Source organism: Centropristis striata, chromosome 7 (assembly GCF_030273125.1).
Source record: "Centropristis striata isolate RG_2023a ecotype Rhode Island chromosome 7, C.striata_1.0, whole genome shotgun sequence".
NCBI classification, from domain to species: Eukaryota; Metazoa; Chordata; class Actinopteri; order Perciformes; family Serranidae; genus Centropristis; species Centropristis striata.
The window spans coordinates 26,395,243-26,406,201 of record NC_081523.1 but is presented as its reverse complement, the minus strand read 5'-3'; the positions used below and the strand labels follow the sequence as shown (position 1 = coordinate 26,406,201).

The 10,959-nt window shown below is 39.9% G+C and overlaps 2 protein-coding genes across 2 annotated transcripts; both read left to right on the top strand.

The window, feature by feature from the left end:
* Positions 1-1,095: 1,095 nt before the first annotated feature.
* Positions 1,096-2,248, top strand: LOC131974959 (immediate early response gene 5-like protein). Its single transcript, XM_059337469.1, has one exon. It carries the CDS (start codon positions 1,306-1,308, stop codon positions 2,182-2,184), a length of 879 nt encoding a protein of 292 aa, XP_059193452.1. The 5' UTR covers positions 1,096-1,305; the 3' UTR covers positions 2,185-2,248.
* Positions 2,249-3,031: 783 nt separating this feature from the next.
* On the top strand, positions 3,032-10,471 carry zgc:154046 (Carnitine O-acetyltransferase-like). Its single transcript, XM_059337418.1, has 14 exons — positions 3,032-3,211; positions 4,458-4,727; positions 4,857-4,975; positions 6,208-6,261; positions 6,384-6,549; positions 7,045-7,219; positions 8,767-8,945; positions 9,034-9,134; positions 9,220-9,339; positions 9,427-9,549; positions 9,651-9,786; positions 9,864-9,926; positions 10,020-10,157; positions 10,256-10,471. The coding sequence occupies exons 1-14, from the start codon at positions 3,185-3,187 to the stop codon at positions 10,469-10,471; spliced, it is 1,887 nt and encodes a 628-aa protein (XP_059193401.1). The 5' UTR covers positions 3,032-3,184.
* The last annotated feature ends 488 nt before the right edge of the window (positions 10,472-10,959 follow it).

Genomic DNA, 10,959 nt, shown 5'->3' with positions numbered 1-10,959 from the left:
TTCTATTACTATCTGTTGTATTCTGCATTATTACTCTCTATTCTATTCTACTTTATTACTCTCTGTTCCATTCTATTCTATTACTATCTGTTCTATTCTATTCTATTCTATTCTATTCTATTCTATTACTCTCTGTTCTATTCTACTTTATTACTCTCTGTCCCATTCTATTCTATTACTATCTGTTCTATTCTATTACTATCTGTTCTATTCTACTTTATAACTCCCTGTTCCACTCTACTCTCTGTTCTATTCTATCACTCTATGTTCAATTCTATTCTATTACTCTCTGTTGCATTTTATTCTACTCTATTACTCTCTACTCCTCTCTTTATATTCTTTTATTTTACTTAAGTGCTATTATTATCCACTACTGTTTATTGTATTATTTTCTCTATATTCTATTCAGTTACTTGTCACCATTTTGTATTGTATTGTTTTCTATTCTGTTCGATTCTAATCTTCACAATGATGTTTAATTCTATTCCATCAATCTCTACTTTGGTATATTCTATTCTATTGTAGTTACTTACTATATTACATCTTTATGCTATTTCTCTTTACTCTATTAGTTCTATTCTATCACTCTATGTTCTATTCTGTTTTAACTATTTGCTGCTTCTTTATTCTACTTTTCTCTTTCTATTCTATTTTCTTCTGCTTTGATATATCCTATTACTCTCTACAATTCTATTATTTTTCTTATGTGTTCTATTACCCTCTTATATGTTCTACTCTATTCTGTTCAGTAACACTTAATCATCGTCTGTTCAGTCTATTCTATCACTCCCTAATAAGTTGTATTCTATGCCATTACTCTCCAGGATATTCTATTCTAACCTATTGTATCACTCTCTACTATATTGTATTCTGCAATTACTAACTAGTCTGTTCAACTGTGGTCTATTCCACTCTTCTCTTTCTATTCTATTCTGATCTGTTCTACTCTCTTGTTTTCTGCATGGGCATTAATTGTGATGATTTCTGTCCGCACTGAGATTTAAAAAGCTCAGAACACATTTAGTGAAATGCAGCATGCCCGCTCCTACGTGCATTCTGAATGAGGCTAGTAGTGATATTTGCGTATAACAGAAGCACCGCCTCCCTCCCATTGGACAATGTCTACGTGAGGGCGTGGCAAGGAAAGATGAGAGTTGCAAATCCATGCCCTTACTGGGAAGACATGGAGAGCTATGGACACAGTCTACACGAATCAAGTCGGAATCTCAACTAAGACATATTTCTTCAGTGAAGAAAGCACCGATTTGAGAGACTGAGAGGAAAGAACGGGTGGCCCGGTTGAGGATGGAGTGTGCATTTGACGCACAGAATCTGATCTCCATTTCTTTGAGGAAAATCCAAAGCTCCAGGACGCAGAGAGGAGGAATCAAGCTCCACAAGAACTTACTGGTAACGTACGTACTGAGAAACGCTAGGCAGTTTTATATGAGCAAAAACTTGTCGCAAACGCAGAGGACGCACCACTATGAGGATGTAGCTGCAGTCCGCGAGAGGCAAGAATATTTTGAATTGACTGGGAGCTTAACGGAGTTGGCCGATGACTTCTACTGCAACTTTACTGGGGTTGAGTCGGACACTTGGCACTGCGGAGCGCACCAGCCCAACGGCCAGCCTGCAGAGGTGGCGCACCAAGACGCATCTGCCTGCGCAATGCTTTCACCAAGTGACTCTGACCTCATGGTTTCTGAAGCCTGTTGGAGTTGTGCAGACAAATCTTCCTGGGAGTTACCTATCCCAAACGCACAAGCCAACCAAAAGACTGTCCTGGACTTGGACACGCATGTGGTGACTACTGTCACGACTGGATACTTCCACTCAGACTGTTGCGCGCAGTCAAAACAGCCGCAGGGCGCGCAGTGCTACGCTAAAAAGCGAAAGATGGACACAACTTATCATATTGTTGATCCAGAGTTTTATTTGCCAGACTTTGGGCCAGTGCCATGTAAAAGGATGAGGACTGATGATGATTTGCATTCAGACTCGGAACAGTTGGACAGCACAAACATCTCCAACCTGATCTCAGTGTTGGGCTCAGGTGGACTATCTGAGTTTGTGAGTTGGCAGCAGACGGACCTTGAGCAAATATTCGCCGCTCAAACAATTTGTTTAAAACATACACTGTTAACAGGCAGCGGTTGGACCAGAGCAATCGAAGCATTTTGACTTGTATGATTGTTTTTCTTTGTATCGTTTTTATTTTATTGCTTTCAAATAAACCATGACACGACTGCAATCCTCTCTCTCCTCTGTTATTGAAAATGTCTATGAGATGTGATTATATAGAGCAATCATTTCGGATTACTTTTTCACTTTACCATTTCTTATACCACTTTATATAATTTCTTTACATGGTATAAATGAACTGTACCTTTCATTTAAAACCTTATTTTCTGGTGATTCAGTGGAGGGTACTGGAGTCTGTCTTTGATTTGTATTTCCTGAAGAAATGAGTTGACGCTGTTTCTCTGGAAAGATGTTGGAAGAGCTCCACCATGTGGCCAGTAAAGATCTGTGCAGCTTCATGCACCAGATCAACGCAGAATAATACTCTGTAAATGTATTATTTATATCAGGGTCTGCTGTTATCAATCAATAAAACTAACATCATTTAAAAACACTTAGACTATTATGTATTTGCTTTAACTTGCAACTCCTAATTAATTATAGACCTGTATGCATTTGTTAAGTGTGCACAAGAGTTGGAAAAAATAGATTTAACCCAGGGCCTACATCTATGGGGTTTATTGTAACCTTGTATTTTTCCATTACTACCATTTTACCAGTCTTATCTACCAGGGGGCCTAAATATATAATATATGAGTTTGCCATAACTAAAACGAAAATATAAGTGTTTATTAATGGCTCTTAATGGATCACTGCAATCTATTATTTCTTCAAATCAAATAAACGGATGATGGAATGAGCAGCTTATTTTAGCTGAGACATTTTGTGTGTTCTGAAACAGCAAGCACGCATGTACCAAACTCCAGTTGGAAAAACAGGACTTTTAGAGGAGAGCTCGCAGTTGTCTTTGCTCTGTCGGTCCGAGGGGGGCGGATAGCTGAGAATACACGGCGTGCTTGTCCTTGAGACATGACTGCCCGAGGGTTTCCCATCTATATTCCCGGGACAGTCAAATACTTTAACGCGTCGGTTTGACAAGATGTTGGGTGTTTTTGTCAAGGCAGCGGTGAGTCTGTTGCTTTTCAATCTACATGTATGTTAAATGCGTAATCGGTAGCGCAGTACCGTTACGTTTGTGTTTACGGAATCAGAATGAGTGACGGGGGTGGGGCGCTGTATGGGACAGCAACAAGGTGACGATATTAGGTGAAAATGTAACTAATGTATCACCACTGTATGCTGCCGAAATGTCTGTCTTTTGTTTTGAAATAGTGCTGATGTAGAGCGTAACTGAGCAGCACTGCGTTGTGACATTAAATGCACAACATTAGTCTAGCTTAGCCGATAGCATAGCTTTGGCCTAACTTAAGGTTACTGCGCATGTTGCAAAAAAAGACATCAGAAAAAACACTATAATAGTAGTTGTATTTGCTACAGAGCACCAGGGTGGTCCTTTTTATATACGTTGTTGTGGCATGAATTGCTAGCAACAACAACCTTGTAACACACCATAGTAATGGATTTTTTTATTTTGAAAGTTTCTACCGGAAGTTTGATATTGCAGGTCCAGAGTCCTGGCACAAATGAAGATCAATCAGTGTGAATGATTTATATCACTACTTAGGAATTAATTTGTATTCCCACTGCTACTCAGTTTGTAAAGAATAGTTTATCAATCTGACTCAATAACGTATAAATTAATTTTTAAATGTCATTATTATTAGTATTATTAATAATAACGACTTGATAATACTAACCACCAGTGAGCATCAGGGCACAGATATATATTCTGCTTTCATATCTTTGTTTAGCTACTATTTCAAAGGTTCACTTGTGTCAACCTTCTATTTATAACCTGGCAGGCTTGACACCAGTGGGTCCAAACAAATAGTATGACTGCTTTGCTCTGTTGTTTTGGTGTCATTTTTCACAGTTTAAATCACCTTGCTGTAAAGTATATGCCCTTGCAAATATTAGAAATGTTGTTCACAACACTGAAGCCTAGTTAAACCAGTTAAGTAATTCAAGGCTTTGATTTCAGACACTTAATATTTAACGACGTGTTGACACCTGGATTTGTGAGTTAGTATTAGTCTGTCGTTTATTCCAAGTAATCTACTGGATTAACTAGTGAGAGACTTTTTTATCAGGGCAGCAATCACGCAATATGGCCATGTGGTCCGGTTAAATATCTGAGCCAAGGGCGGTTGTGACACTTTCATACTGTTTGACTTTCTAGTGAAATGTTTTGCCCATTTAATCTCTAATGGCAAGGGAGAGTTTGTGCTTATTATTAAGACTATGTCTTCCAGCTGCGGCCTGGCATGGTGAAGCCTTGTCGCCTGGTCAGACCAGTAATCCAGATCCCAGAGAGGTCTCTGGTGCACCAGGAGGGTTTACCTAAGCTGCCTGTGCCGGCCTTGAAGCAGACATGTGAACGATACCTGGCTGCTCTGGAGCCCATCGTCAGCGAGGAAGAGCTGGACCACACCCGGCAGCTGGTGAAGGACTTCCTGGAGAGTGGTGTTGGGGAGCGTCTGCAGAAAAGCCTGGATCGAAGGGCACGCAAGGCAGACAACTGGGTAGATATATGGGTGTATTAGACATCTGTTTGTTTGTAATTCTGCCTTGATGACTGTAATCTAAACGAGCAATAGAAAAATACAAATAATGTATTATATCCTGCTTTTTCTGACTACTGCTTGATGTAGCTGTCAGAATGGTGGATGCAATCAGCCTATCTAGACTGCCGTATGCCGGTGGCGGTCTACACCAGCCCCGGGGTCGTCCTGCCACGCATGCACTTCCACGATCGACAAGGACAGATGAGGTGAGGAACCAGAATCAAGTTTAAAAACACTGTAGCTAAGCTGTAACTTAGTTGAACTAAACTAAACAAATCCATACAATTATCAAACATACAATCACAATAAAGAAGCGCCAGTTCTTTTAATGTGTGATTTACATTTATTGGGTTCTCTTAATATCAGTTATAAACATTAATTGTCTAATTATATGCAAACTCCAAAAGTGATTTATATTGTGTTGAAGTGCACTATAAACAAGCTGATATGAAGCTGATATGAAGCTGGAGTTTCAAGCTGACCTTTGGACTGGCTTCCCTCACCATGTTGGCTATTTAAAGCCCCATGGCCGCTGCCGCCACTCATAGCATTGCTCAGCTGTTTTAGACTACTGTGACAGTGAACACAGTGGCCCCACAAAAGAAATATTTCAGTGAAGCCAGTGCTGCAGTTTTAGGTGTGGCTTATACAGTAGGCGCACAATATGGGCATCAGTAAGTCATGTGGAATGACATTTACTTTAGGATGTCTCTATTTAAAGCTGATTACTGATAACTGTATTTGTGTTGTCTATGCTCGTATGCTCAGTGGCTTCAGAACATTAAAGGGATGGTTCAGATTTTTTTAAAGTGGTGTTGTATGAGGTACTTAACCGTAGGCAGCATTTTAACTAAATAGCGGCCAGAATTACCTGCACAAAAGCTAAGCAATGCACTGCCGTGAACAGCAGCAAAACATTCATTCATTCATTAACCGATTATCTGCACTCGGGTTGCGGGGGGCTGGAGCTGATCCCAGCTAACATTGGGCAAGAGGCGGGGTACACCCTGGACAGGTCACCAGACTATCACAGGGCTGACACATAGAGACAGACAATAGTTTTTACTGCTTTGCAGATAGCCCTGTTTAAGTTAACACATAGGAGGAAATTCCAGTGTTCTTCAAGGTAAAGTTAGTTTTTGTCAATGGAGTTTGGTGGCTTTCAAGAGAGCATAGATAGCTCAGTTCCCCACGTGAAAACTTAAGTTGGCTTTTTTTTCTGTGGATAAAATACGTTTTGCTGCTGCCCCTGTCCACAGCAGTACATTGGCTAGTTTTTATTCAGACCACCATCTACTGTAGGTAATACACTGTCTGTGTTTAAGTGTCTCATAGAAAAACACTTAAAAAATTGCAACTATCACTTTTACACAAAACAGCAACACAACACAATTGAATCATCATGTTTGTCAATTGTAAAATGATGTCTTCTATGCAGGTTTGCAGCCAAACTGATAGCAGGAGTTTTGAGTTTCAAAAAAATGATTGACACGTGAGTTTTCCTCAAACTAATGCAAATATCATACTGATGTCATAACAGAGAGATTCTTATCACCATGATTGTTAGTCTGTTTACAAAACTGCAAATGTGTAATTTGAGGTGCTGTGTCATAGTGATACCCTGCCGGTGGAGTACCTGAGTGGAAAGCCGCTGTGTATGGACCAGTATTACCGGATCCTGTCCTCCTGTCGTATCCCTGGTCCAAAGAGAGATACTGTTGTGAATCACGCCATGGGGAAAACCCAGCTCACTCATATCACTGTAGTCCACAACTTCCAGGTACGCGAGATGATTTCTGGGGGTTGCCAAATCATTTTGGAAAAAATATAAATGCACAAAATTAATATTAAATGACATAATTTTAGACAGGGAGATGTTTTAGTTGTTGTCTGCTTCATTATTTGTCCAAAATTTTGCGTATCAACTGAGTTTGTATGATCTGTTCAGTGAGCACAGCGGAAAAAATAAACAAACAAAAAGAGAAAAAAAATGGCGCGTTGTTGCTTTACCGCAGCTGCAGTTTGCTAGCTAGGGGGGCTGGGGTGGGGGTCACGGACAACATGCATGTTAAATTGGGGGTCGCGACTCAAAAAGGTTGAGAACCACTGCTCTAGATGACACTGCAGCTTCTCTTTATTGTTATCTAAACATTTCATCAGAAACAGATTTTGTAATGCCATTTTCATTGGTGCTTGCTAAATTGCTAGTAACAGTAATTGCTAAAGGAATACAGAATCTCTGGCTGAATTAACTTGACCTGGCCTTTCCCTACAGTTCTTTGTCTTAGATGTGTACCACAGCGATGGCACCCCACTGACGGTAGACCAGATTTACATGCAGTTGGAGAAGATCTGGAACTCCTCTTTGCAGACTAACAAGGAGCCTATTGGCATCCTCACATCACAGCACCGCAACACCTGGGGAAAAGCCTACAACAATCTGATAAAGGGTGAGCAGAGCAGAAACAAAAAAGAGTCTGTGACCAAAAGCTCACCATCAGTGGTTTCATTCTCTATAGGAAATACACGTTTACACATAAAGTTGGAATCATTTTGTTTCCAGCACACAAGCCTCTGTTAATTGTGGTTTCATATTCATTGTGATATGTTTGGAAGAGATTGATTAAAGTTTTGAGAAAATATACACTTTATCTGTCAATAATAAATCACATTGTCACAATCATTTCCTGGAAAGAGTTCAAAAATATTTTATTCCAACTTTATGGGCGGCCGTGTATATTTAAGAAGCTACAGGTGCATCTCATTACATTAGAATATCATGGAAAAGTCCATTTCTAGTATTTCAAGTCAAATAGCCTCAACCAAGTATTGAGTGCATATAGATGGACATACTTTTCAGAGGCCAACATTTCCATATTAACCATACTGTTTGAAATTTGTCTTTTGTAATATTAAAATATTTTGAGACACTGAATTTTAGGTCTACATTAAAAGTAAGCCATAATGGTTATAATTAGAATAAATTAAATAAATGAATACATGAAATGTTTCATTCTGTGTGTAATGGACCTATATGTGTTATTTCCACTTGAATTGAATTACTGACAAATAAACTGTCTATAATATTCTAATTTATTGAGATGCACCTGTAGACTAGTATTTGAGAGAAAATTTTGAACTTTAAGGGATAGTTCAGATTTTTCAGATGTGTTGTATCAGGTACTCATCCATAGTCAGATATATAGTCATATATTATGGTGGTGGTCAGCATGCCTACAGTTAAGAATTTTTTCAGCGATTTACTTTGCCGCCAGACAGCCCAAACACAGAAGTTTTACCACACAGACTACCACTGCCTCAAATTGTTAGTTAGTTTGTGTTTTTGTGTGACTTCTGTGAATTGAGATAAAGATTTAGTTTTGCACACACTAAAACAGTGAGCTGTGAATTTGTACTCTGCATTTAACCCATCCTTTACAGACAAGTAAACACAGCACAGCCCACAGCAGTGGGCAGCACATGTCTGCGCCCGGGGAGCAGTGGGGGGTTAGATGCCTTACTCAAGGGCACTTCAGTCCTTGACCTGTCAGTTCTGGGATTCCAACCCCCTGGTTACAAGCTAGATACCTAACCTCTCACAGGTCACAGACTTACCTTTAAAACACCAAAATGACACAAAGATACAATTGATCGAGAGCAACTCTCATGTTTTGTCAAAGGAGTCTGGTGGCTTTGAAGAGAGCATACTAGATAAAAGCTTCAGTTTGGGTTATTTTCTGTAGGTAAGGGCTGTCTGACAGCACAGTAAAGTGGTGAATAATATTATAAACATAGCACAGACTTTGATTTCTTTAGGTGGCTTAAATATTTTGCCCAACAGGACGTAGCTCAGCTTCTGTGCTGGTACTCCTGGCTGCTGCTCCAAACTGGGGGTGTGCTGACTGCCATCTACTGTGACTACTGATAAGTACCTCATACGACCCAACTTCGAAACATCTGGGCACTCTCTATTAAAGACTGTTTTATTACTCCTCAGATAAGACAAATAAGGAGTCAGTCCGTGCCATCCAGAAAAGTATCTTCACAGTGTGTCTGGATGCCCCGATGCCGCGGGTGTCAGACGATCTGTATCAGAGCCGTGTGGCTGCACAGATGCTGCATGGAGGAGGAGCTCGCTGGAATAGTGGCAACCGCTGGTTTGACAAGACAATACAGGTGAGTTTGAGCCAAATTACTTTACCTTAGTAGACCATCAATACGGTGGTAATGGTTGAGAATTTGAATTTGCTTGTCAATCCTTCAGTTCATTGTCGGTGAAGATGGCACATGCGGACTAGTGTATGAACACGCACCAGCTGAGGGTCCACCCATTGTGTTCCTCATCGATTTCGTAGTTAAATACATGTAAGTTTCTTTCACTTCTTAGATGTGTGTTTTCCCCATTTTCAAACAAACTGAATGGACTAAGTGTTGCATATTTTCTTAACAGGCAGAAAAATGAAATTGTTCGCACTCCCATGGTTCCCCTGGCCATGCCTCTGAAACTGCGTTTTAACATCACACCAGAGGTCAAGAGAGACATTGAGAAAGCCAAACAAAATATGAACATGTATGTTAAGTGCAGTTATCATATATTTTTTATTTTCTTTGATGTCAGACATTTTGTTTAACTTCCTTTTTTCCTTTATTTCATCAGAATGGTGCATGACTTAGATGTGAAGGTGCTTATGTTTTCTCATTTTGGAAAAAATGTGCCAAAGCAACATAAGCTGAGCCCAGATGCCTTTGTGCAAATGGCTTTCCAACTGGCCTACTTCAGGTAAGAATTCCTTCTATATAGTAGTCAGAAATTATGCTGGACATACAATGGGCTTTAAGTGAATTACATCACATATCCTATATACTGTTTTTAAATTCCAGGATGTATAATATTTGCTGCTCAGCCTATGAGAGCGCATCGTTACGAATGTTCAAATATGGCCGAACAGATGCAATCCGTGTAACTACTGCTGACTCGTTTAAATTCGTCCAGGCAATGCAGGACCCAGCTAAACAGGTACAGTTAAAACCACTAGAGTTTCACAAGAAATGTGCAATTTAAGGCATTTACTGAATTGTAAATACTGTCAACAGAACACAGAGAGGCTGGCGCTGCTGCAGGAGGCCGTTCAGACACATAAGGAGAACACGTACAATGTGAGAGCTGGACTTTATCAACATAAAAATCTTATATTCTTTAAACACCATTTGATTAATCTTAGTTTTACACATTCAACTTTTCTTTTATAGGCAATTCATGGGCAAGGCATAGACAGACACCTTCTCGGGCTAAGGATGTTGAGTATTGAAGACTTGACTTCCATGCCTGAGATATTCATGGATACTTCTTTTGCTGTGGCGCATCATTATCATCTCTCCACCAGCCAGGTACATATGTGTCTAAGAAAATCAACAGCCTATTATTACTGAGCAAATGATTATTTGTTGTCTTATTTGTTTGCTTGCCCTCATCTCTCCATATCCAGGTTGGCTCCAAGACAGACTGTGTGATGTGCTTTGGTCCAATGGTGCCAGATGGCTATGGAGTGTGTTACAATCCCATGGATGAGCACATCAACATCGCCATCACGGCCTTCAACAGCTGTGACGAGACAAACGCTGCCAAGTTCGCCCAGACTGTGGAAGATGCTCTGTTGGACATGAGAGCTCTCCTGGAAGACACAGCTACAGCCAAGCAGTGATCCCACACAGGAGCCTGGCGTGGTTTTTTGTGTCCCGCCGGGCCGTGCGGGAGCTGGAAATGAACCGGCGCCGGAGTCGCTGGCAGAATGCCACGCTGACAGAGACGCACAATGTACTGAGTGTTATGGAGCTGAGGGGAAACCTGTTATCAGAGGGGTGTGGGAAGTGCAATGTGTGCAAATCTTTATGATGGAAATACTATATTTTAATATATTGTGTTATATATAAACTTTAAATTAACATCATTTCCTCATTGTATTAGTATGTTTTTCTAATTTATGTTACTACTCCCTAAGGAGTCTTTAGAATTATACTGCTGAACATTTGAAGTAGCTTGTTTATTATTTATTTTTGGTCAAATTAATTGCCACATATAGTAAAAAATGAAGTCTTTCTACTCAACAGAATAGATTAATCCTGTTACAAAAACTTCAACTAAACTAAAGAAATGTTAAGCGTTGATTTCCAACTTCCTCAAAATAGTAAA